Below are 27,690 nucleotides of genomic sequence, written 5' to 3'. Positions count from 1 at the left end.
CATTTATAGTAATGTAAAGAAAAAAAACAGGAAAAAAATAGAATCATCATTGTTTTTTTATTCAAATCATTTAGTGATCTGGATTTGAATTTGATTTAATCACATGAGCACCAAAAAATGAAAACAGTTAAACATTTTCCCCAAATCCAATCAATATGACATTGCTTTACTCGTGTGTAGCCTACATGTTCAGAAATAGATCCAAAGAATAGATCCACCCTCAGAACTGTATGCAAAAGGCAGAAAAATTAAATTAAATATGTCTGTAAAGGAGAAACCATCACGGTTATTATGTTTGTGATCACAGATATATGGTTGGAGAGTAACACCACAGAAATGGGTTTGTTCTCATGGAAGAATTAAAAGAGCTCCAGGAACTCCAGAAAAGTGAGGATTTCAAAGGAAATCTATTTAGTTTTAGGGAACAGATTTCTGCTTTTAGTTTATTTGTTTCGAGGAACTTTTTCTCCGAGAGGAACCTCCATCAGCGCCTGTAAAGAATAAAAACAGAACATGAATAATTTCTGCAGCGTTTCCTGGTTTTCACTGGAAAGGGGAGCTCTATTTAATGCCCACCTTCTTCAGGCGAGCGTGATAAGCGTTGTCGTCCTCCCCTTCTCCTTTCTTGGAATCCATCAGGTATCTCTCACAGGCTATAAGCAGCTCCCGTTCGTCGTAGAGAAGAGCCGGGTCCAGCATGTGGTCGTTGATCAGACTCACCAGGTACTCCCTGTAGTGTTTCCTGCAGGTACAAAAACATGCAAATCTAAGGTTTCGCAACCTTATCAACCTGAATGTGAGAAGAAAAGTGATGCATATCTCATCAGGAAGCAGATCTAATACAAAGAATGATTAGAAGACATATGGATGTTATGTTTTATCTGCTGAAAGTGGTGATTTAATGAGGGTTTAATGTTTATACTCTAACAAAAACCAGATATTCATGATGAATTTAAATAAATCTCTTTGTGGTTAGCAGGTTTATTTGGGGTAATCCCTGTTGGTGCTGTTGCCTCACATGCAGAGTCCAGCTTGTCCCGGCTGCGTCTGAACGCCGCATGGAGAATCGGCCTGCTGGCCGCCTTCGTCCTTCTGCTCCATCACGCCGCATGTTTCTGGAGCACAAAACAGACTCAGAGGGTTAAGAGGGGAAAGTTCTGACTTATCCTCACTGAGGATGACAGAAGGAAGTCGACCCTCTGGAAAATACTCACCTGTTTGGGAGTCATTGGAAGGATCAGTGTTGAAGTCAACGCCGCCCCGCTGAGAAAAAACACAAGATAGGGAATCAAATTGACACTAAAAACCTTATCAGGGTGGAATTACGGTATATATTTTTTCAATTAACTTAAATCAAACTTTAAAGTCGTAGAGAAGCGGCAGTTCTAACGGTTGCATTTCTAAAATCTCCCGATCGGTGCCTCACTTTACACGAGTGAATAAAGTGAATGTGATTGCTCGATTATCAAGGGGGCGGGATTGTTGTGCAAGAAAGTTTGCAAGCATTTTGGTTGTGGCCGGTTTGTTGGAAGCATCTTGCTAACCAGTTAGCAGCTTAGTGCTAGCAGGTTCCCAATGGGAAATTCCATTGGGACCAAGTAGCACTAAATTGGTGACTTGGAAACAACACTGTCAAGGAACGCTATGGACAGAGGAAACATGCAAGAGGAGGAGAGTTTAGTGTCGGAGGTCGTGGATGAGTCTCCTCCATCATCCATTTTTTATTTAGAGGAGGAAAGCGGGGATGAAGATGTTGTGGAAGAGGACGCCAGGGCGGCAGAAGCTTAGTTTGGTGTAGAAGGCTTCCAGCCGTACATGTTTGAGCCCTTGCCTCGCAACGCTGCCAGTTCTGTTAGCTCTACGCCTGCTGAAGACACAGACGTCCATCCCCGTGAACACTGGGACGGAACTCAATGGGAAAGGAAATGTGTCGTATTTCAACCATTGCGTATATTAGCTGCGACATATGAATCAAGATGCTATGACTGAAAAAAATTGACTGACAGATGACCATTGATATATGATTGGCCGAATTTAGTGTTCAGGCTGACGTAAAACTAAGTGGACAGCATGAAATAACGGAAAAAATTTGATTTTAAGAAGGGATTTTTTTTTTTTTATAGAAATTTTCTACATTTCTGATAAAGTCTGATAAAGAGTACATTTATACACATTTAAGCCTGAATAATTTGACATTTAAATATGATTCCCTACGACTTTTTTTTTTTTTTCAAGCCCTTGCATATATTTTAAATCAGCCAATCTAAATACAGCTCTGATAAAAAAATTTCCAAGCAGGCATTCCGTCGCTGTGTGGCCTTCAAAAATGTAAGATCTTTTTTTACTCCATTTCCTGGTGTACTAATGACAAAAATAGACCTGCAGTTTGTTTTCTCTTTATAACTAAACACATTTCCAGAGTTAAACTTGTAGAGTCAGTTTTCTTGCTGCTTCTATGTCTGTTCCTTAACCCTTTGATGCCCATGGCTGCAAATATGCAAGAAACCCTTTTTCTATAATGTACACAGCAAAGACAGCATTTGAGTCCCTCAGTGCCAGTTATTACACATTCAAGGGGATGAAAACAAAGGGGTCACAAGAAAATTTATAAAAAATATTCTTGGGGCTGTAAGCTTTATAATTCAGACATTACATAAATCACAGAGTGGATTAAAAAAAAGAGAAAGCGAGAAGAACAGGTAGAGAGAGAGAAAGCTAACCATATACGAAGGAAGTGGAGAAACGTAAAAAAAAATTCCTTAAGATCCATGTGTTATATTTCATGTTTCTGCCATGTTTTATATAGTATTGAGATGTTGTACTCCATAATAGTTCTGGGTAAATGGGTGGACTTTCAGTGATCTTAGTGAGAAAGGTGAACATATCGTATTCATGGCAAACAGAGGCCTGCTTTACCTGAAGAAGAGCTTGCAGCCGATCTGCGTCCCAGTCTCTGAGATAGAACAGGCAGTCCCGAGGATGATGAGCATGCAGCCCCGAGCATTTGCACTGAGGCACCTTGCACTCAGTCTGCAAGAGAAAAGAAAGATCAAATCAATATCTGTCAGTTTCACTTAAAACCTCAACCAGTCGCAAGTTTCTGCGTTTTTTTCTCCCATAAAAAAAGGTTAATTTGAAGCAAATTTTTTTTTTTTTGCTTTAGAAATGGTCTTTTAAAAACAGCCGCCACTGGAAATTAGCAATTGGAAAGAGGTTAGTAGTGCTGTGAATCTACAAGGTTTCACTTTAGGTCCCTAAAGTCTCCATGTTTGTCAGGTTTAGCTCTAAATCAGATCTTTAGTCGTTTCCTTTGTTTGGTCCTAAACTATTACAAATTTTAGCTTCTCAGAATCTTACTTTGACTTTCCAACAGGATTAGACTTTAAATATAAAACCTGTAAATAAAAAGACTGATCGACAGGAAGGAAGGACATTAGAAGGAATTGAATAAACAAAGGATGGATGAAAGGTGAGACTGAAAGGAGAAGGAGGGTAAGCTAGGTAGGACAGAGGGATACAATGAAAAAAAGCAATAAGAATAGGCAGAAGGAGAGATGTAAATGACAGATGGAAAGGAAAGTTTATGGAAGGAGTGATGGACAGAAAGTTTAAAACAGAAAGGCTGAACAATTGGAGAGTGAAACAAAATCTGCACATTTAGATATTTTCAGACTGATTGACGCCTTGAAAACCGTATTTCTTTATTTCCTTGATTTTCTGGATGCAGAATAACTCCATATTTAATACGTCACACCTCATTGCTCAGTGTTTAAACAGCAACACGTCAGGGATGTAAAGAGTGGAAGAGCCATTTAAAGGCACACAGACACAGATAAGTGACGGGCGCGGCTCTGGAATCTTTGCATATTATAAAGGTGAGATTAAACGTTTGCGTCAAAGTTCAGGACTCCAGCTGACAGGTGTTTGAATAGAACGAACCTTGTAGTAGGGGTTGTTGCAGCCGCTGCAGAACTGATGCCGACACTGGGAGCAGGTGAAGTGCATGCAGCCGCCTTTGGTCAGAGCGTACTGGAACTTACACTGAGGACAGGCTGCAAAAGATAACAGATAGGAAGTGGAACACGGTACTAAATTAGCTCTGGACAGACCTGCTTTACCTGAAGAAGAGCGAACAGTCTTAGGATGTGCACTGGAAAAAAAATCTAAATCTAGATAAGTCATGTTTTCTTAAAATAGGTGCATTTGTTCTTGGATTGAGGAGGTAAAAGAGACATTTTGCCAATGGAACAAGACAATTTACATTTAAAATAACAAAACACAAGTGCATATTATCTAAGTATCTTATTTTAAGAATAAAATAACTAATTCCATTGGCAAACTATCTCATTTACCAACTCATATTAAGGGTAAAAGCACTTCATTTGAGAAATGTCCTAGATTGTTTTTCCAGTGTGTAATAAGATCCGCCTTTTAGCCAAAATTAGACATTCCATAAACATTTAAATACTATATACATTAAATTCAGACTCCAGTAAATGGTAGAAGGATGCGTCTTTGTCAGTGTTTATCCATCACTGACGCTTTTAGGACTCTTTTCCTCGTGCCTTACATGTTTTTTTTTTGCTTTCAACCATTACCACCCACCTTGCACACCAAAAATGCCATGGGTCAATAAAATAATATTATAAATCTCACATGCTGGGGATATATCTCATTTTAAAGCTAAGATCTTCTAGTTTCTGGAGATATGTGTGCAGACTGTAAGTTTTACACAACCAGAGCTGTGTGACTTCAAACAAGTCCAAAAAAACATTTTTTTACCCCCTCAAATAATAAAAATAAATATATATATTTTTTTATGATGTTATATCTTTTGTATAATTATAGTTGACCTCTTACTACCCTTTTTCTTCATGAGGACAACGACTGTGTTCATTTCAGATCTCGTGTCATAAGCATTGCGAAACTATGACCCTTTTTGTATGTAAAAGGTTGATTCGGCACAATTGTGCCAAATTTGGACCAAATGTTCAAAAGTGATTGAACTGAATTTTAAGTTTAGATTTCCTCTAATGTTCATTCAAGCACTGTTTTTTCAATTAGCTTGAAAGTCCACTCCATGTGTAGCCGCTAAGTGCTCCTCTCCTGTCACTCTTTACGCAGGTAAATAAAACTTATATTTTCAGCCCACTCCTACACTTCTAATATATAATTGCAAAGCTTATCTTATTGGCTAACAAAATGTGTCCATCAAAGGTCAATCGGTCATTATGTTGTCAAGCTCCAGCTGAACAAAGGCTATGTGACGCATGGTCGTTTTTTTATGTAGAGGAATTTTCCATATTATTGTGGATGGCCAAAGTGGAAGTTACACTCGAAGTATGGAGTAAATAGGTTGGCAAATACTTCCACGAAATGCAGATGATCTAAAATGGCGGATAAGTGTTATTATGGAAATGGATTATAAGCTTATATCTTTACGTTTTTGCTTTTTAATAGCAAAAAAAATTATCACTAAATCTAAATTTAGTTTTTGGGAAATACACCAGGGTATTACGGACTAAATGAGCCTATTTTTGCCATGGTTTGCCGTGTTTAATGGTTTTCCGTGTTTATTAGTCATTTGTTTTTATAGTGAATGGTTTGCTTACATTTGAGTTGATGGTCATTTTCCTTAGGATTGGATGATTCTAAAGAGGTTTAATATGCTGGGATTCACCTTACCGATATCAGGCGGTGGATGTTAAGAGGTTAAAGCTTCACCCCATATTTTGGGATTAATCTGGATTAGAAGATTCTCCCCCAATGACATCAACAAGCTTCAGGCACAATTCTGATTGGATATTAAACCACTTTTCTTAACAGAATTGGTGGAGTTCATGTAAATATGTGGAAATCGACCAGATTTAAGACCACAGGTTTTAAACCATCACTGCTCTCAGTCAATCGTATCACCTTAGCCTGCTATATCCATCTTAAACCAGTTTGAAAGAGTCTCTGGGGCCACAGGGCTGCAGCAAAATCTAGCTGCTAATCCGGAGAGAGGTCAAAGGACAACGAAGGTTATTGCTGAAGAAGCTGGGTGCCGTATTCAAGCATATTTATAGAAAGTAAGGAAAAACTGTAATAGGAAAAGGTGCACCAGCAACAAGGAGGGTTGTCAATCAAATCCATTCAAAAGTCAGGATTAAGAGGGAGGAGACTGGAGTCAGTGCATCAGGATGCACTATAGAGATGAGTCCTACATAAAGGCTTCAGCTGTTTTATTTGGACATCAATGTTCCAGAGTCTGGTGGAAGATTAGAGAGGTGCATATATTTCTTTAGTATATTTAATAAAGTTTTTAAGTATATCCATACAGCTAGAAATAAGTTTCTGGTCAGTGCATCTTACAGCTGTTTGTTAATGATCATTTCAACAGAAAAAGAAGTGATGCGGTTGAGGCTAACCGAAGAGGTGTAGAAAACCTGAACTGAAACTTCTGGTTATGCTTTGTTCTGAGCCTTACTGATGCCGTTGTCCCTCAGATAACCGGCCAGGCCCTGCCTCTGATACTCCGGGTCGTTCTCCCTCTTCCACAGCTGGAACTGCTCACAGGATACGTCCTGGTGCTGAGGCTCCCACTGGAAAAGAGATACAATGGGGGGGATTCCTGCTCAGAGGGGCCTCCTCAGCAGCTCAAGGACACGTTTTCTATCAGTCCTAAAACAAGCTGAGCAAAACTCCTACATGTGCTGGAATTTGCTACAGAGTTTAAACTCACCGGTTTCTTGCACTGAGCACAGAAACTCTTTCGGCACGACGGGCAGGTGACCTTCAGCTGGTTTCCGTCGTTGATAAAGCCAGAGGTGCACTGAAGGAAGAAGATAAGGGAATGAATAAACTTCATTAATTTGAGAAACAGAGAAATGATTTTAGGAGTGTTTGCCTTGGTTTTACTAAATTAACTAATAAATGAAGGGAAAACATTTCAGGAGAAACTCTAAAGGGTTGAAAAGCAACAGCTGTTAGAAATGCCACACTGCAAAAAATGTAACCTTAAATAGGTTTCTTTTTTTTTTTTAATATGGGAGTTTTTGTTTTTTTAATTGATCAGCTAAGAGAGAAAAGTTTGAATGGAAAAAGACAATTTGGATTTAAATTAAGAAAAAACAACTGCATTTTCTTATTTCAAGTGCATAATATCTAATTATCTTATATTAAGAGTAAGTATCCTGATTTGATTGGCAAATCATCTTATTTACCTGCTCAAATTAAGGGTAAATACACTTTATTTAAGAATTTTTTTTACTTTTTTCGATATCGTTTTGCATAGATTTTAAAGAATTTTTAACATCTGTGTTAAAAGTACTTTCCTGTTTGCAATTTGATTTCTTCGGGAACAAAGAACCAGAACAAAAGCTTCTCTTTAAATTCCTCTATTTAGTCAGTTCTACTCCAAGATGAACCAGTTTGCAAATATCATCCAGTCTCTAAGGAGGCAGCCATGATGGATTAACATGATGAAGATGAACCCGTTCAGCGAGGCTTTTCCTGAGTTGTGGTAGATAAATCATAAAAAAAAAAAACTATGAACTATTAAATTTGCATTTGGGAGTATAGAATTTTTATCTGGTCAGAGACAAGAAGCTAACCGTCACTATGCAGACAAGCTTTATAAATAAAATTATGATGATTGGAGGATTTCAGAACGATCAGCCCGACCGTCTTTCTAGATTCTCAGAGATTCTACAACGTTTTCTTGTCATGCATGGGAGAAGTTAAAGAGAGCGATTCAAGTTTTTAAAATAAAATAAAAAGTCAGCTGGAGTTTGTTTAGATAAACTGTCACTTCTGGCTTTAACTGACAGAGAGCCATAAATGCTGCAGCAACCGGGGAAACACAGAGATTTATACATTTAAATCAGAAAACCAGTGTACATAAACTGTAATACTGAGATAATGAAAATTCATCCTAATATATCACATGATAAATGTAAATATTCTGTGGAATAAGATAGAAAATAACAATAATAAAACTGTAAAAACGTTAAATATATATAAATACTAATGGATATGAAGCCCAACTCTATACAATGTTTAACCTTTGAAAGTTGGTTACGCTGTGAAATATGGCTGAGCTGACGTCCAAACAGGGATGGATTTTCTCTTCTTTTTTACCAAAATCAAGTTAAACTTATGTAAATTATGGCAATAACTGTAAAAAGTCTGTGTAAAAATAAATACATAAATAAAAAAAGAAGACAAGTACCTCTTGTTGGAAAATTCTGAAGTATGTTTACTTCCTCAGTATATGCTGCTCTACCACAGAGTCCCACAGCGCCCCCTTTCTTCCACTTTTGGCATAATTTACTTCAGCAGTAACATTACAGGAAGTGCATTAAGCTCAAAATTCAGCCGATTCAGTCGTTCAGCAACAACCTACAAACGTTCAAATCCATCTAGAGCACGACTTCTATGGATTCACGTTTAGATTCATTTGGGTTCTGCTTTTCCATTTGTCTCAGAAATGTTCAAAATCTAAATAAAACAGGACGTCACCAAATAAAAAAGGAAAGGATGCTTCCTTAGTTAAGGGTAGAGAGCCAAAAAATGTATTAAATAAAACTAAAGTTTGATCTTTTCTAAAGAATGTTTCTCATCAATATGATCAAAATTAATCTACTCAACTAAATTAATCAAAGCTTTATTTAGGAAAACATATTGCCTTCATCTGGAGATTAAAAAGTTCAGCAACATTTTTTCTGTTTTGTGCTACTTGTGCTTAGAGGCAATTTGGTTTTTCCATTTTAGGACCTAATAAAAAAAAGGAAAAACAACTTTTTAATAAAAAATAAATCTTTACATTTTGTTACACCATTTGAGCAATAAAATAATAAATCATAGAGTAACGTGTATCACACCTTGAGCACTTTTCTTTCAACAAGGATTAACACAAATTGAGAAAGCTTCCTGGAGAGGTGGCGAAACGTCTTCAAATCTTGAAAACCAAGTCCAGTGGATATTTTTTTAATTTTTACGGGATGACTATGACCTGGATGACTGAGAACCTTCATCAGCATTAACACAAAGTACAATCCTGGCTGCAGGGATCTTATTTCTAGTTATTCCTAAACCACAGGACTTTAATAAGCAGATTGAGAAGAATAAAATTCATTTGACGCCACAAAAAAACCCTTCATTTTTGTGTCTCATTCTTTGAACAAACAGCTGAACTCAGTAAACAATCACAAGAGCTTAATGACTGAAAGCTTGGAAAGTATGTAAACTGTCAATTCTTTAGACTGATAAACAAAAGCTTTGAATGGTCCTAAATACTCACATGACAGCACCAGAGGAATTTTGGGTCTTTCATGAGGGCGTGCTCCGTCAGTTTTTTGTGAAACAGCTCGTACACTTCAGGCTCCAGGCAGTCCCGCAGCTGCAGAACAAAACAAGAACAAGACTTCTTCACAATGAACCTTAGGCTGCAAAGTTCATTTAGGACTCAGCTAAACAACAACACTGCTTCTAATTCAACAAGCTGTGACCTCATGATCTACAGCTCTTCCAGAATATTTTTTTTTTGTTTAATGCTGCATAAATGCACGTTTTTCCCTATATTTGTATTAATAAACACTGAATATGAACTCTCATTTTGTTATTAACTAGCATAAAACAATGATTACTGATTATGAGGCATAAATAGGCCAAAACCTAAGTTATTGTGTCTCAGTGTCCTTCCTTTAAAAGTTAATTTCAGTAATTAGATTCATGCTAATGAGAATAAGCTAATGCTACGTTCGAATCGCACGCAGCAGAAGAAGCCAAAACGCACGTGCTGCTTCATTTTTGATGCTTGTACAAGTTTAGTTCTGACGCTCAGCTGAAGCATCTTTGCTGCTCTGGCTGCACGGTAGAAAAGTAGGTCTGTGGCACTTTAGGAGGAGCTATCCTATCCTCTTTTTGGCAGCTATATTTGCTGTGATCAGTGGGTAAAATAGTTTTAATATGATTTTAAGTGACAAAGTCCAACTGAAAACTTCCTCTGTGCAGTCAGTTCATCAAGATTACTATCCTGCCTTCAAATTTTATTTCGCTGTCGGAGGATCTGTCACTGGAAATTCCATTCAACAGCGGCCTCTGGCCTGGTCGCCTCTTTACTGTTTTCCGCTACTGTTCGCGGCAGCTTGAAGGTGTTTTTCAAGTATGTAACCCAAACTGCAGTTACCAGAATAATAAAAGCGAACATATTTTGCCCTCAGGCTTCGACATTTTAAAGGTGGCGTAGGAGATCTTGGAAAAAAATGGTTCCAGCAAGCTATATCTGTGAAAATACACAACCGTGCCTCTCCCTTCAGACCATCTCTCGAAACTACGCCTTCGAAACACATGAATGCGCATGCTGTCCGTCGAGGTGTTTGGATGTTTCCGAGAACGAAACAAGTCGAGACAGAGTGCTCGTGACACAAGCTAACAACAACATAAGACATGGAGCCCATTGTGCCATTGTCTGCAGTAGAACTACAGCTTTCCTTCTGCTGCTATCCAGACAATATGGAAGACTGAGCTAAGTAACTTGCAGACCGACCATGGCTTTGAATTAGGTAATGTGACTGAGTTCACGTGACGTCACTGGTCCTCGAGCCTGCATGAGGATTGAGTGGTCGATTCGTTTATGTGTCAAAACCTTAACCATAACCATAATAAGTAGACCACGGACCCTGTTTTGTGATTGGTGGACATTACTCATTGATTTTACACTGTAGTGGGGACCATTTATTTTCGTTTCAATTCCAGACCTTCTTTTTTACTCCTTGCTACACGGCTGTGGGGAGATCTTCAATCCAAATTATAAAAAATACATCGGAAAAGATCTCCTACTTCACTTTTAAGTTAATTTAGGTGTTAATAAACTGTTTCAGAGGAGTGATCATAGTGATCTGCATCAGCAGTACTTTGTCTCCCTGCCACCTCCCAGATCAGCTTCTCTGATTGGTTGATGTGGTGCGTCGAGCAGCAAAAGCTGCTGTTCCTGTAGCATGTCGCGCGTCAGATGCTCAGAAGCTCGTGAGGCGCTGCTTCGGTTGCTCATAACGCACTGCGAGACCTTTTGTTGCGCCTTGATGCTCGTCAACCGATGCCTTTGCAGGTAAACTCGCTGCTTCTGCAGGGTGCAGTCTGAATGTAGCATAACAGAAACATTTCAGCACATCAGGATGCAGCCAGTTCACCTGGATGTCCAGCGTGGAGAAGTAGCTGTCCAGCTGCTCGGGGTCGTTGATGTCCGGCTCACAGCAGGCGGGACACACCATGTCCCTGATGTGTTTGTCTCTGACAGCGATGGTGAAGTGCTGCCGGAAGCATTCATGGCAGACGGAGCACTGGCAGGACGTCAGAGACTGCATCTGCAGGGAAAGAAACCAACCTGCATTAGATGCTGTTTGACATTAAAGGCCTTCAGCAGACAACATATAACCGTCTGAGGAGCTGCACCTTTATGGTGCATTCAAGAACAACTCAGGCATGGATTATCCATTCATCAAAATGAATAAAAAAAGGGATTAAGAATGTTTAAACTTATGAATAAAACATTTTGTTACCCTAAAAATGTGCAGGTTTATAACACATGTGATCAAAGCACTTCAGTCAGTCAGTTGAGTGATATTCAATGATAAATGTGGAAAAGAGAGTGGCGATCTGACTGACCTTGCTGCGGGGGAAGATGCCCAGGCAGACGGGACACTCCGTGTTCAGGAGACGCCTGATGAACTCCCTGTCATGAGACTCTTTCACAGCCTGCACCACATCCTCCAGGGAGTAATTGATTTCTGGTTCTTGAAGCAGAGACAGGGCGAGCTCACAGCGCCCCCAGCTGGGCAGGTCGTATAACGCCAGCAGACGCCTGCACATCCTCTAAAGAGCAACAAGCATCCACAGGGGGTGTGATGAAGGAATTCAAAACTTCCAGAGGCACCAAAAGGCTGTAAAATCGTCTAACCTGCTTGTCTGGATGCTTGGGATTGATCGGCGGCTCGGGCTGGTCAAGCCAGATGCGCTGGTGGAAGGGTTCCATTAGAGGGCGCTGGAGCAGAGAAAGGGCTCCTTTAATGTCGCCGCCGCTCTGTCGCAGCGCCTCCTCGCACTGGGAAACATCCTGGAAGCCCAGCGACTGCAGCTCCCTCATCTGGAGAATGAACAGGAAACAAAAACCAGCATGGATCTATTTCTTCAGAAGGAATTGGAACTTAAAAATAAACATTTACAGCATTAGACAAGCTTCCAAAATAACTCGAGAATCAAGAATCCACCTTTCGTATTCCATTTTCAGAGTTTTTTAAAGTGTTTAACAGAGACGTTAGCACCTCGACGTCGGAGTACACAGAGTGAAGCGAAAAGACTACAACTGTGTAAACAGGCCCCATTTCCGTTTCCGGTGGCAGGGGAATATTGACTATTCCTACAGAACTCAATGGGATTTACAAAATGCTAAATAAAACACTACAGGAACGTTTTTTCTTTACGAAACTTTTTTTGGAACGTCATTGAACAGCGCTGACGACCCGGTGAGTAGCATATTTAAAAAAAAGAACGTTTAAGGTTGTTTTAAGGACATTATCGGACATGCACTATGGAAGCCATTCTGAAGCAGCCAGGGGGGGATTCTGCATGAGCCAAAAAGCAGAGACAGGAGCAATTGTCAAAATTTTGGTGTCGATCATTCGATTTCATCCTGGACACTACAGAAAATGGGCTAAAAGTGTTAAAAACCGGAATTCTCCTTTAAAAGGACCTGTGGTTTATATTCTTAGAAATTGGTGAATCCACCGGTCTGCCCTGGTTTGGGGAGTTAGTATTTATATGTGGTATTTTAATCCTTTTTGGTTGTATTCTTAGAGATTCTTTGTATGTGACGTGAATCCTTGTTTGGATATCTTTTTTTATTAAAGGTCCAACCAATGAATGTGTTTACAAATAAGCCTTTTGGCTAGAAAACTAATGTGGAGAACAGTTTTTTTGTTTCATTTTTTTTTTTTTTTTTTTACACATGACATCTTCTGATTTGCTTTCCCCGATAAAATCAACTCAATCAGATCAAATCAAATTAAATTTAACTGAATAGGAGATGGGGTGGACGATGATTCAGCATCAATATATTCCATGCCCTGGCTTTTGTTTTTCACGGAATAAGGGGAAGATTTTAACTCTTCAGTTGGATCGAAAAATTGGTCAGGTAAGTAAAACTTGGGCTCATGTTAACAACTAGTACTTATTTTAAAGTAGCTGCTCTTAATTAAATAGTTATCAGATTATAAAAGGTTCCTTAAAGAGGATTTTAGAGAAAATATACACTCAGGATTGTGGGTGTTAAAACGCTTCTTGGCTTTTAGTGCCATATTAATATTAATATTGGGTCAATCTTCATAACGGTGCATCCCTAGAACAGACACATCTAAACAGTGCAGGACACCGAACCTCGGGGACCACACATCCAGACTGGACTAAGATGAAAAGGTTTGCTATATATTCTAAATCTGAAATCATTTTACATAATCAGGGTTTATACAGGAATGAGGAACTTTTTAATGCTCTTTTAACGCTCTTAGAAATAAGTTTATATATACATATACATATATATATATATATAAGGGTAAAAACAAATACTCAAAAATTCAACAGAAATATTTTCATTATAAATACAATACAATAAATAAAATTAATACATAAACACCAGTTATACCTCATGATATATATCTGACGCAATTGTTTTTATAAATGTTTTTTTTTTATTAGAGCATCTTAAATGCCACGTTAATCCAATTTAATGAATTTTAATGCCAATTAAGGCCTTAATTTAAAAAATAATAATTTAATGTCTTTTAATGACCTGCGTAAGCCTTGATAATTTATCATTAATTAAAGCAGGTTTAGTTTTCCTCCAGAGTATCTCTTATTAGCAGCATTACTTCTCCAATAGTGAAGCCCCGTAGATGACCTCAATGGTCAGGTTTACCTTGACCTGTCTGTCTCTCAGCAGCTGTCTCACAGCCTTGTCCTTGTCTCCTCCCGCTGCCAGCCAGGCAAGTTTGGCCTCTGCTCTGGACAGCTTCGTGTCGCCGTCACCGGTATTCAGCTCCGGCGGCGCCCCGTCTCTTTCCACCGAGTGCTGAATCCTGCTGCCCCCCACTCTGTAGTTGGCCTGAACGGAAGCGGCCATGGCGCATATTTCATCCAGCAGGTGGGGGAGTTCAGAGGTCAGCCAGTCGCAGGGGTTGACGCTGCTGCTGCCGCACATGCTCAGAGCGGCATACACCTCCTCGGGGCTGACTCCTCGTTTTTCTGCCTCCTGCAAACCAAACAGATTCAGTCTTCTCTTCAAAGCAGATTTCAATGATTTTTTATTTAAATCTACATCATTCAGTTGATCCTACTTTGATCTGGTGGATGAGTGCGAGGCCATCGTCCCTCATCATCTTCTGCCTCCTATGATCCAGAGTGGCTCTGGGCTTCGGCTGAGGCGTCCCGCCCAGTTCAGGTGGCTCCTTGGTGAAGGATGGTGGTTGCTGAAGAGAATGGCTCCCAGAAGCCCTGGGCGAGTCTTTGGAGGGCAGGCTACACATCTCGCACACCGCCGAGGGCTTGGAGTTGACGAAGGTGCAGAAGTGGCAGGTCCACTGACAGAAACCAGAATAAAAGAGGAGGAGTTAAATAACAACAGAGTGCAGCAGGAAATGAGCAACAACATGAGTTTTATTCTTTTTAATTAGCAGAAGAAGCTGAATGCTTTATCTTCTGCTCTGTATCAGTGACTTTGTTTTGTATGAAAGTGTTTGATTCCTCCAGAGCTGTTATTTCGTTTTGTTTTAGAAATCTAGAGGTTTTTCCTGCCTGGTTCCTGTGAGGAAAACTCTTTAAATGTTGCTTTCTTTCTACCTCCCCACATACGTTCCTCACCAATGTTCTGCCATGTCCTGTAATGTGTAAAAGGATGTGATAACTCCGCTGGTTGCACATCCACTACTGCTGTGGTGAGCCGCGTCTTGAGTGCTGATTGCCTTCAGATAAACTTAGACGCAAGATGGATCTTCTCTTATTTTATTGAACCAGCGTCTTACTTCTCTGATAATTACATTTCCATAACAAGAACTATAATGTTTTTTTCTTCTTAATTGGTTTTATGATAAAACACCTTTTATCATAAAATTGCAGATGCTTAAATAAAGAGTATTTTTGCTGCATGCTGCTCATCTAAGGATCTTAGAATCCGACCGAAGCCTTGATGTATAAATGTGGATGATCCTTAAATGAACACGTACAGATAAAAGGCCCAAACGGTCCAGTCCTCTGGTGGCTCTATAAAGAAACCAATGAATGATATTAACTCTAATTAAATGTTTCCCTACTCATAAACACAATAGAAAAATGACCACTTCGCTGACATTGTCCCTCTGCTTCAGTTACTTATCATTCCAATACTAGCGGTCGACCGATAAAGGTTGTTTTAAAGCCAATGACAATACAGATTATTTTTGTTTGGCCGATCCTCGATACGTGTTGTCGATTTTTGGGGGCCATTTTTCAGGCCGATATCCTCTTTTTTCCATCCACATTACAAAAATGACAAGGATACAAAATCTGACACAAGTCTCAATTTAAGCAAAAGAAAATATCCATGAACAAATAAAACAAAATACTAGCAATAAATAGCAGTGGAGGAAACAGAAACACAGAAATTATGTGACGTCAAGGCATGGCTGCTCGCTAATGGATGGGTGAATGAATATGCCTATCAGCCATAGGGCTGCAACTTACAATTATTGTGCTAATCATTTATCTTTTCAATTAATTAAATAGTAATCGGATTGTAAAAGGCTCCTTAAAGAGGATTTCAGAGAAAATATACACCAGGTGAAGCTAAAACTAAGCTACTTAAGGAGTTCTGGAAAGAGCACATTAAAGCAAAATGTTTATATATTTATCATCATTTCTGCAAAATTACTGATCTTAGCAGGTTGCTTTTATAGCTAATAGCTTGTTTTAGAATCTCCATAACCCAGTTAATGGTTAACTGATTACTAAATTAGTTGGTTATTTAATGATAAATGAATCAAATAAACTGAATAATTGTTTCAGAGCTAAACAGCTGAGGCAGATACAAAATAGCTGCAAATATTGGCATAAATTGCTGGCCTTGGTGATGTATTGGTCCATCTCTAACATATACCCATATGTAAATAAGAAAAGAAGAAAAGTCTATACTGATATGACACATAGGAGTCTGCAGCACTGTTGTAATAATCAGAAGATTAACAGCGTAGAACAAGAAGTTCATCTCCTATCATCATCACACAGAAAGTCAGATCTCAAATAAACCAGAACCTGCTAATAGATGGAACAAGACATTTCTACTTTGTAGAACCTTCAAGACTAAATAAAAACACTGTTTGCTCTGCTTGGACACACATTTGCAATAAAATCTCTGGATTTTCCTTAAAGGGATAGTTCGGGATTTTTGACATGAATCTGTATGGCATCCCCATCACCAGTGTCATGCAATCACACTGACTTACCCCTGGCAGCGTCCTGTGAGCAGAGTTCTCGTCCAGCTTTGGTCAAGCCGAAAGTAGTCCGGCAGGTTTGCTAGAGCCAGCGAAATAAAACGTTTCTCTTCCCAAAACATTATGTGTTCAAAAGAGTGATATTTTTGCATCCCAAAAACATTGTAGTGGAAAAAGTCACACGTCGTTATCACTTGGTCCTATTTTCTCTCTGTTCGTATCAGTGCGCGCCGTCATTCTGACAGCGAGCTCAACTTTTCCAGCTTTTCCAGTTCTGTATCTCGGGCATTACTAAATCCCACTCGTGGCAACAGTAGCATTCCACCTCTGTCTGCATTAATTCGCACTTGAAACAAGTGCACCATGATTTGTCGGCCACCCTGGATATCGCAGCTCCAGCTGAGGCTCCTGCGGCTCCGGCTTCAGCTTCCATCACTTCTCTGTCCACCCTCTCTCTTTCTGCCCGATCTAACTCCATTTGTTGAAGTTCATCGTCAGTGTACTCGGGTTCATAAAGATATCCCTTTGGCTCTAAGTGGAAGTCGATGTTTTCCTCGTCGCTCTCGTAGTCAGACATCTTCCCCAGTAGTAAACAATTGCGAATCAAACAGGTAGGCCCTTAACCTGACAACAGCCAGATGCATGTCTCGCTAGCGAGACATGCATCTGGCTGTTGTCAGGTTAGTAGGCCCTAGCTGTCAGGTCATGGTGTCGCGCGCACTGATACGAACAGAGAGAAAATAGGACCAATTGATAACGACGTGTAACTTTTTCCACTACAATGTTTTTGGGATGCAAAAATATCACTCTTTTGAACACATAATGTTTTGGGAAGAGAAACGTTTTATTTCGCTGTTCCTAAAAACCTGCCGGACTACTTTCGGCTTGACCAAAGCTGGACGAGAACTCTGCTCACAGGATGCTGCCAGGGGTAAGTCAGTGTGATTGCATGACACTGGTGATGGGGATGCCATACAGATTCATGTCAAAAATCCCGAACTATCCCTTTAACATTTAACTTTAGTTAAACATATTTCCAACAGACTGAAGACTGATATTTAAAAAACAGATGCAGCCTGCAGGGTGAACAGAAAAGATAAAGGAGGCTGTATCATCAGCTCGGAGACTGACCTTTGATCCAAACTCCGGCGCTGGGAGGACAGGCGGGCGAGTGGCCAGACGGGGGCGCTCACACACCTCGCAGAGGATGCTGCTGCCTTGGTTCACCACTGTGCAGCTCTTACACTCCCACTCTGAGGGGATGGAAAAAACATCCAGGTCACATGATAGCATGTTATTACAGCGTGGAAATAAATAAAACACTCTGTCCTAGAAAGCAGCTTCTCTGTAGGGGGATCCTGAAACATACAGGGTGCAGTGCAGAAATGTCAGGTTATGTCATTTAAAACAAAATCTTTATCCAATTATAAGGTAACATTTATCCTGTACAATTGAACTAAAAACAATTTATATCTGGGTAGTACAAGAGGAAGGGACACAAAAAAAAGAGACCTATTTGCATAATATACCCCCTAATGTCCTTGCCTAGTTTTAGTCTTTAATTTACTCCTCTTATCAATAAAAATAAAAAATAGAGACACTGATTAACATGAGGTAAAACCCAGTTCCATCTACAGCGGGGGTCTGCACCTTTTAAAGCCAAAGAGACATTTTTTTCAGGGTCCAGCTGAGAGAAAGTTTTTTAGAGCCACAAAGGTTATATAACCTTTAAATAAAAAACAACTTATCATTTTTGTTGAAGATCGAATGGAGAAAAAGTGTTGCCATTTTAAACAAACAACAGTTTGGTTTTATGCTTAGCTTTTAAAATAAGGAAAAACATCAAATGTTTCCTAAAGATGAAGCATGGATTTTCTTCTATAGGATACTATTTTCTGTAAAAAAAAACAACAAAAAAACTAAAGCTTCTATGACTTGTTTTTGTTATAATACTACAATAGTCATTTTATTATATCATATTAGGCCATTATTAAGAGTAGGGCTAAAAAAATTAATCGGATTAACTGTGATTAACTGATTATTGAAAAAATCGTTAACTAATTTAGTAATCGATTAATCGTTAATTGGAGTATAGACTGTAAAACATGCCTTTAGTTGACAGAGCGACCTGCTTAGAGCAGTAGTTATACCAAAATTGTAAAAATATAGAAGCGACCTGCTTAGAGCAGTAGTTATACCAAAATTGTAAAAATATAGAAACATTTTGCATTTAAGATCAAACTTTTTCAGATGTCAATATGCTCTATCCAGAACTCCTCAGCTGGAAAAGTTTTAGATTCACCTGGTTTAATTTTGCAAAAAAATCTTCTTTAAAGAACCTTTTTCTGTCAAGAAAAATTAATTGATTTGCAAAATAATATTTAGTTGCATCCCTACTTAGGAGTAGGTGCAGAAGAGCCACTGGTAGCAGACCCCTGATCTACAGGGTAAACAATAGCATTCAGGCTTAGAGATAAAGACGACTAATTTAGCCATTTAAAGTTGCCTTTAATCCCCTCATTGAGCTTATATCTATAACAGCTGAGGCAATGAGATTCAGGAATTATGGGAGCCAGCCTTTGGTGATGAAATGCAGGTTATCAATAATCAATCGGGGAGTGCAGGTGGCGCAGTAGTTAGCGCAGGACCCCTTTAAAGAGGCCTTAAGGCCAATCTATGCATCTGACGCATTGCCTCTGCAACCATCAAATCTGTCTCTGTTCTGCAACCGTCGTCGGGCACCTCAAAAAAATCCTGACTACGCGTTGGATGGGCGCAAACCCGCGCAGACCTCAAGCGGAAGTGCGCAAACAAAAAGCTTCTGTGATTGGCGCGCCATTTTTAAAAACAGAGGAACAACTACAATGGACAAATACGATGAAAGGATAATCGAGGAGGTTCGCAAGTACAACCTCTTGTACGATGCCTCAGACAAATTATATAAATAAATATATCATCTTCGATGTCTAGGAATTCTAGATCCATTTTCGTGACCGTGATATCTTGCAGACGCGTCATTGTTGTTTTGGAAGACAAACACTCCCGCCGGCCCAGCCGAAGTTCTCATGACCATCCGCCGAAGTTTTTGCGAGTTCTAGAATAGACTCCCCATAGAGCTTTGGCGGGAAACTGCTGTGCATCCCAACAAATTCCAGACCGATGGTGGAGAAGCAAACCAGCAAAACTGGTTTGCAACCAGACCCAAGCGACATTTGATGTCTGCAGTTGCATAAGTATAATCTACCCTTTAGTCCTCGACGCGGCTAATCCAGGTTTACCACATGTCTCTCCCCCTCTCTCATTCCCTCTTTCCTGTCAGTGTTGAAAAAAAACGAGCAACTAGTGCCATAAAAAAAAAAAATAATAATAATAAATTATCAGTGGAATCAATGCAGTTTTCTGCAGACATTAAAACATGTTTTCTGGTGCTGCTGGACTGATGGACTGCTACCAAAAAAATGCTGAAACTGAATAAAATACAGATATTAGTTTAAAAGGTGAGCAAATCTTTGTTGTAAGATTAAGGCAACATCTTCTGTGCAGGATTAAGATTACAATATGTTTGGATAATATGCAGAAATCCTGCCATTTTAACAGGTCTGTCTAAAGTAATGAAAGTCACTATTTATTTAGGTCTCTTTGTTTTCTCTCACCGGTGTTTTGTGACGTTGGTCCGGACCCGGTGCCATCTTGAACAGTTATTGCAGGAGTGGCGAGTCGAGGACGGTCGCATGTTGTGCAGAGGACGGCTCTGGTCTCGTTCATTGTAGTGCAGTGGGCGCACTCCCAGGTGGACAGAGACGCACTGAGAAAACAAGAGGAAGAATTCATATTAAAGGGACTGTGCCCCTTAGAGCCATGCTGACCAGGCTTCCTCACCTGGATGTAGCGGTGGCAGACAGGTTGGTCCTGCTGTGTCCTCTGCGCTCAGGGTGGGAGTGGAAGAGCCTGTCGCAGTTCAAACACAACCTCTGGATGCAGGTGGAGCACTCAATATGAACAGAGGAAATACCGCAGATGCTGCAAGTCTCTATAAAACAACACATAACCCAGTTTAAAATTCAACACACGCACAAAAACATGTTAGGATTTGACTTAGGGGAAAATTGACGCACCCTGTGGGGCTTTCTGTATTTTGTCTCTCTTGTGACTGGCTCTGGAGGGGTGGCGGTGATACAGGTCATCACAAGCGTCGCAGAAAGGCTTATTTTCACAGGACGGACAAACAAGTGATGAAGAGCCGCCACACAAATTACACTCACTGACCACAGGTGGAGCTGCAGACACAAGAGAAACCCATTTGGTTTATTAAATAACTGGTTAAGTCACTGATTATATTGTCATACCGAGATCTTAGGTTTGTTCTGTTGTGATAAAATCTTTATTATCTGCTTATCTTAAGATGAAAATAACACACTTATCAATTTAACCTCTATTAAGTCAATTATTATTATACGGTTTCAATATCTGGTGCTCATTAATAATACGTTTTGTTTAGAGCCCAGGATATGCACCTTTGTTTGGTGTGATGGGAGTTAAATACGTTTTTTCAAGATCAAGAAACATTGAAAGTTCGTTTTTACTTAAGTTTTTCTATCACTTTATAATCAGTGCCAAGATATTGACTTTTCCTAATCCTAATTCTAGCAGAGGCTTTAGATGCTTGCCAATATCACAGTTATCTGTAACATGGTATAAAGACATAGATTCCTTCCTGGCTTTTGTTAAACAACTGGACAGATACAGTAAATAAGTATGAAGGGTGAGGGGATAGATTGGATTTTTTGAGCAGTTCAGCGTTAAGAAAATCAGAACACCTTTTAAACAAACCTATTTAGTATCAAAAACTTGAAAAAGATAATTTCAGACTTTAGAAGGCATGTCAGAACTGTGATTGTTATTCTTTAAGGGGCATAGTTATGTTATATGACTATAAAAAAGAATAAAAACATCTGATGAGGATAAAATTCGGTTTAATAAACCAAGTTTCCATCCAATAGTGTTTTGAAAATCTTTTTTTTTTTGCCTAAATAGAATTCCAGCACTGGGCGCAGAAATAAGCAGTTGTGGCGCCATCTTCTGGCGATATTGTGGAACAATCAAAGCTACTTTATAAAGCCTTTTTTGGCGGGTTTATGGCACTAGTGGCTCGTTTTTCAGACAATAGGCTGACAGGAAAGGGGGTATGGGAGAGGAAGAGAGACATGCGGCAAAGTACCACAGGTCGGATTCCAACCCGGGTCGGTAGTGTCGAGGACTAAAGCCTCCGTACATGGGTCATGTGCGCTAACTACTGCACCGCCAAAGCACGCCCCTGCAGCGCATTTTTGGAAAACGACACCCAAACAGTATCAATTAAATCAACGGATCTACAGAATATCTAGGTTCTATTCAATCCACCCCAAAGCTTCCAATCAGAAGATTAAGTAAAAATAAAATTCTTATTATGAACTAGAAAAGTGCTGGGAGAGCGCAGACCTACAAAGCAGCTAATTTTCCACCAGGTCACCTAAAGCTGAAACTTGCACACGATCTGGATCATTACTAATTTTAATAAATGGTTTCTTGACACGAGGCGCACCTCTGGGAGTACTTTGTTTAAAATCCATTCCTAACTTTTCAACTTATCCTGTACACAGACAGACAGGCAGGCAAAACGCACATAAATTCTCCTGTAAACATAACCTCCTTGGTGGAGGTAAATAGGGGCGTCACAATACAATTTGTTGATTTCATATACAATACTGATATCAGCACCCGTAGATATATATACTTTTATTCCTCGTTCTGTAATGGGGAATGTCAGAAAAGGCTTGAAAAAGTGATTTAATTCAAACAGAGAACAACAGTAACCAGTGGGTGACAGAAACTTCAAACAGAAGCAGTTGCAGCAGTGTTTCTACCAGCATAGTGATATTGCAGATTTTAGATGCAGGCTGATATATATTCCTATATTGGTTTTTTAGCCGATACTGGTCCGTTATTCGATACAGATATCTTATCAGGACATCCTTATGCACCGAGATACCGTCTATTTAAATTAAATAAACAACTTAAACTGTAGAGCAGGGGTCTTCAATATTTCCCAGGCCAAGGACCCTGAAACTGATGTTGAGATAGAGCGGGAACCCCCCAAATATATATATTGTATCAAATTTTGTTATATCAAACTGGTCCAATAGTCACTCTATTACAGATGGAGTAATTTAACTAAAGTAATTCCTCCCTGGGATTATTAAAGTATTTCTGACTCCTGGTTGATGGGACAGGTGTTGTGAATGAAACGGTGCCCAGATTGAAAGAGCTCCTGTGTGTCGCTGAATGTGAGCATTGATGACTGAAAGACATCCTCTGCCTCCATTTATTGGTTTACTACAGTGTGTTCAATTCATGCTAATGTGGATTTAAAGAAATTTAAATTAGTGGAAAAAAATTGCAGGGGGGAATATATAAAAAAGTGTAATCAATCAAAACTTTCGCTACCCCCATGCAGTACCTCGGCGGACCCCCTAGGGGTCACGGACCAACTGTTAAAGACTTCCGCAGTAGAGAATAAGTTTTAATCGATGATAGAAAGAATTGCTATCACTAGCATTACCATTAACTTAGCAGCCACATCTCCACAGCTTTAGCTCCAGCGTGAGCGAACATCGACCTTCTCATTTTATCCTGAGTACTATTCTAGTTTTATCGCGCTTTAACTCAATGCATTTTTTTTTGTTGTTTTTTTCCATACTTTCCTTCATTATTTTCACAACTTGGCTGTGAGGTGCTAATAGTTTAGACTCGTCACTTCCTTCTTTACCTCCTGCTCAGTATCGCACCTCCATTTTTATTACCAGTGTAATTAAAATGCCAGCAGGAAGCAGTACTCTTTCAGAAGAACTTCAAAACCAAAGTGAGCTAACGACATGAATTTAAAAACGATCACATACAGTGGGGCAAAAAAGTATTTAGTCAGCCACCAATAGTGCAAGTTCTCCCACTTAAAAAGATGAGAGAGGCCGGTAATTTTCATCATAGATATACCTCAACTATGAGAGACAAAATGAGAAAAAAAATCCAGAAAATCACATTATCTGATTTATTGCAGAATATGGTGGAAAATAAGTATTTGGTCAATAACAAAAGTTCATCTCAATACTTTGTTATATACCCTTTGTTGGCAATGACAGAGATCAAACGTTTTCTGTAACGTTTTCAAACGTTTTTTGTCTTCACAAGGTTTTCACACACTGTTGCTGGTATTTTGGCCCATTCCTCCATGCAGATCTCTTCTAGAGCAGTAATGTTCGTTTGATCTCTGTCATTGCCAACAAAGGGTATATAACAAAGTATTGAGATTAACTTTTGTTATTGACCAAATACTTATTTTCCACCATATTTTGCAAATAAATTCTTTACAAATCAGACAATGTGATTTTCTGGATTTTTTTTTCTCATTTTGTCTCTCCTAGTTGAGGTATATCTATGATGAAAATTACCGGCCTCTCTCATCTTTTTGAGTGGGAGAACTTGCACTATTGGTGGCTGACTAAATACTTTTTTGCCCCACTGTAACAATACTATGTGCTGCATGTTTCTGTCTAAATGCTTTGGATCTGATGAGGCTCACGTTTATTCACTGGTGTAAAGAGCTCTCCTTTTGGTGCCTTTGGAAATTGTGTCTGCCGCGGCAAAGGAATGGGTTTAGCTAAAGGAGTTGAGGTGGGAGGTTTTTCTCCCAAGTCTCCAAGCAGATTCACCACAGAGTCGTCGGACGTCTTCTTCTGAAGAAAAAAAAAGTGTAGCTCAGCATGAATGTTCCGTAAGCAAACACTGAACATAGATATAGAGCCAACAGAGTGGTGTTTCTAAAAATAAAAATGTGTACGGACCGGCTGGATGAGACAGGGGATGATGTCTTCAAAGCATTCAGGATGAGGATGGATGCCCTGAGGATAAAAAGAGAGAAAAGATAAAAAGGAGGTTCCTCCTCGTGGATAAAAACCATAAACAGGTTTTATCGGGTGCTAACTCACTTTGACGAGCATGTCCACTTCTGTGCGCAGCGTCATCACCTCCAGGGTTACCGCGGCAACTTTGTTACAGTCCGGCTCGGTGACCTCATCGGGGAAACTGAGGCCGTCGATCTGCTGGTTGGTGTATCCGTACAGGAACAGGACTCTCCGACCTCCCTGATGAAGAATATAACAACGTCACAGATGAAACCGAATCACATTTTCTTAACCTTGAGAGACAATCGGGTCGTTATCGTTCTTAATAATGGAGGAGATAATCAGCTCAAAGGAGTTATTCTTGCCTTGATGGCGTCCACTGTGGTTCTGAAGACGGGGTTGTTGTGTTTGACGCTCCTCCAGTATCTGGGCCTGGTAGGACTGGTCAGGTTGCAACCATATTTCTCCAGGATGCTCAGAGCTTTGACGAGTCTGCTCAATGACTCCAAAACCTGACCGGAAGACAATCACACAGACAATTGAAGTTCTATTTAGAGCTTATTATCATTACAGTGCTTCAGCCAGTTCACAGCAGCAGTTCTGTCACTCTGCTGACATTTAACTGGAAGAAACTTTCCCCAACATACTGGAACTGTTGGGGATGACAAAGACAAGGACCGTTTACAACGTTTTTTCTAACTTATAAATTCAAAATTAATATTCCAAAGATAAAAAACAATGGAACTTAAGTAAATTGTCGTCAAACTGCAGCAAAAAAGCTCTAATATTAAACAGAAATCATCAGCAGCATTATGAGCTCAGCGAGGACGGACCTCCAGCTTATGGCGACCAACCGTGTTCTCCCTCAGCATCTCCTCCGCCGTCAGATGAAGGTACTTCTCTGAGACAGGCAGAGCGATGCTGGCTAACGTCAGGACCTCGGCCTTCACGTCCTGGGCCGAACCTGACGATGAGAGCAGCGACTGGGCTCTCAGCCGGACCTCCTCCATCTGGACCGACTCTGCGCTGTTGCTCATTGCTGTCAGAAAGGGGGGGGGGGGGAAGACACCCGTTTGGAATATTTCAGGTTTAAAATGTAAAATAGAGCTTTTAAAGGCACCGTTGAGCCTTTTAGTCACTGTTGGTTTAGTCTTACTGTGTTTACAGCCACCCTGCTCTTTCTATTTGTATCAACAGGTAAAGTTTCCTTCACTCTGATTCTCATCCATAACCTCAAGAAACATTAAAAGACATTTTTACCACATTACCTTATCTCATATCTAAATTAGTTTACAGTGGCAGAGAAAAATTTTACTTCCAGTAATCTGTGCCAGACTGGATGGAGCATTAACTCAGCCACTAACATTTCCTTAATACCATCTCTCCATTCTCCTTTTCCATAGAAAGTACCTCTGGGTCAGTGCTATTGTTTTGTGTGCATCTCCCTCCTGTCCTCTGTAAATCCTAGCAAGTTGTGGCAGATAAAACATTCATACTAGGCCTAGCTCCAGGACCTGAGATCCATGGAGGTTACTTTGGTTCAGCAGCTACCGTCGACAGATAATCTTTCTTGGTCCTAGTGACCTTTATTCATCCTTAGCTGGACAGAAAGAAGATTGGAGAGAGAAAGAAGCAAATTGCTCAAGAATTCCAGTGGGAAGAGCTGCATAAAACCTGTAGCCTCTGTATTTGGTGTAACTTCTCTAACACAGCCATATTTAATAAGGGATGTATGATCATCAAAGAACTAGTGGTAGCCAAGATTTTGCGTCCTGAGACGGCTCTAAGTAGCCGTTCCAAACCCCATAGCCTGTCACTAGATAGCAACGGTGTCCAGGATGTGTGGGGTCTGCAGAAATTTATAGCTGCTTTATCTCTGCACCTAGACCTGGTTAGAGGGAAGGTCAGCCCTGGGGATCCTGATTGTTCACTGTAGTTTGGGGCCCTTCCTGTATTATATTACAATTAAGGCAGCAACTAATGATCATTTTGCAAATCGATTAATCTATAGATTTTTTTTTTTGGATAAAATATTTGACAATTGGATAGCAACGTTTGCATAAAGAAGAATTTTTACAGAATTTAGATGAAGGGAAACTAAAACTTTTTTTATATATCTTTTTTTATCCTAAATGCAAAGTGACATATATATATATATATATATATATATATATATATATATATATATATATATATATATATATATATATATATATATATATATATATATATATATATATAATTATTAAGTGGGGCGCTGTCAGTGCGGTTGTGACATTTGAGTTACATTTTATTTACTGTCCAGAAAATCTTCCAAATCAATATAAACTACTGTATTTTTAGGTTAATTTCACATAAAACCATCAGAAGAACCCGAGACTAATCTCTGCTTTTATTTTTATACAATCACTTTCAGTCTTCTCCTGTTGCTCTAAATGAAACCTGCATTACAGCTCAGTAATTTGTAAAAACAGAGAGCTTATGTGTTTAAAACAGATCTAAACAAGGACCAAAGGGGCTGAAATGTACAGTCAGGGTGAATGTCCAAGGTTTAAGGCATTTATGACCCACAGGAAGCTCTCTGTGCTTGGAAGCATGAGAGCCATTAAATGCAGTCTGTTGGTGAAATAGTGGGAAAGTCCAACCTAAGCTAATATTAGAACCAGTATTAAACAGCTTACAAATGAGAAAGGGTCAGCCTCAGAGCCGCTTAGAAAAACATTAAAAATAGGAAAACATGATTCTACAGCTGTCAGGAGTCTGTTAGACCAATTACGAATGTAAAACAAAAATGTCAGTTTAGCTGAAAGTGAAACTTTAAAATAGGCTGAACAAGCTAGCAATTTTGACCATGTACGTTACTTACCTCTGCCGCTCTTTATGCTGATTTTGAGGTTTTATCTTGCGTGTCCAAGGAAATATAGAAATGTAATAAATATATTTATTGGATCAATTTTGTCCAGGTAATGTGTTCAAAACACATCGCCTTGCCTGGAAGGCTACAGTCCTTCTAAAACTAGCTGTATATGCGGAAATGAAAAAAAACAACCCGGTGTGTTCTCAATTCTACTTCCGGTTTTACGTTCTGGTTTTTCAGAATAAAAGCATATTCTCCGCGACTTTTCTTTTTAAAAACCTTAGATGGTTTTTTTCTGCCAAATATTTATCTTAGCACTGGTAACAGATCCAATATCTGTATCATTTTAATAGCGCCCCTGGATAAGAAAAAGACGCGTGAAAAACCGTGAAGTTTA

The 27,690-nt window shown here is 39.5% G+C and overlaps 1 protein-coding gene across 3 annotated transcripts; it reads right to left on the bottom strand.

Moving 5' to 3' along the window:
• Window positions 1-38: 38 nt before the first annotated feature.
• Window positions 39-27,487, bottom strand: LOC119796388 (E3 ubiquitin-protein ligase RNF31). 3 transcript variants are annotated; one of them, XM_038304901.1, is made up of 25 exons: window positions 27,303-27,487; window positions 25,593-25,668; window positions 25,270-25,475; window positions 24,802-24,948; window positions 24,521-24,676; window positions 24,377-24,433; window positions 24,115-24,268; window positions 20,615-20,776; window positions 20,379-20,529; window positions 20,153-20,304; window positions 17,631-17,752; window positions 14,373-14,615; window positions 13,955-14,287; window positions 11,942-12,127; window positions 11,650-11,856; window positions 11,175-11,348; window positions 9,284-9,382; window positions 6,725-6,814; window positions 6,470-6,584; window positions 3,940-4,052; window positions 2,917-3,030; window positions 1,215-1,263; window positions 1,019-1,115; window positions 577-742; window positions 39-491 (listed from the first exon to the last, which is right to left on the bottom strand). In XM_038304901.1, exons 3-25 carry the CDS (start codon window positions 25,471-25,473, stop codon window positions 444-446), a joined length of 3,339 nt encoding a protein of 1,112 aa, XP_038160829.1. In that variant the 5' UTR covers window positions 25,474-25,475; window positions 25,593-25,668; window positions 27,303-27,487; the 3' UTR covers window positions 39-443. The 3 variants fall into 3 exon arrangements, with proteins under 3 accessions (XP_038160829.1, XP_038160828.1, XP_038160830.1); XM_038304900.1 differs by lacking the exon at window positions 25,593-25,668; XM_038304902.1 differs by lacking the exon at window positions 25,593-25,668 and having other exon boundaries at window positions 25,291-25,475.
• Between the last annotated feature and the right edge of the window lie 203 nt (window positions 27,488-27,690).

Source organism: Cyprinodon tularosa, unplaced genomic scaffold (genome assembly GCF_016077235.1).
Source record: "Cyprinodon tularosa strain WSP-4 unplaced genomic scaffold, ASM1607723v1 ctg546, whole genome shotgun sequence".
NCBI classification, from domain to species: Eukaryota; Metazoa; Chordata; class Actinopteri; order Cyprinodontiformes; family Cyprinodontidae; genus Cyprinodon; species Cyprinodon tularosa.
The sequence above is the reverse complement of the archived record's forward strand: the minus strand, read 5'-3'. Positions and strand labels throughout refer to the sequence as shown.

Coding starts and splice junctions, on each gene's coding strand:
- LOC119796388 (XM_038304901.1), bottom strand. CDS start 25,473: ATGAGCAACAGCGCAGAGTCGGTCCAGATGGAGGAGGTCCGGCTGAGA. Junction 6,585..6,724: donor GTGCTCAGTGCAAGAAACCG/GTGAGTTTAAAC, acceptor TCTCTTTTCCAG/TGGGAGCCTCAGCACCAGGA. Junction 3,031..3,939: donor GCAACAACCCCTACTACAAG/GTTCGTTCTATT, acceptor TTTCTCTTGCAG/ACTGAGTGCAAGGTGCCTCA.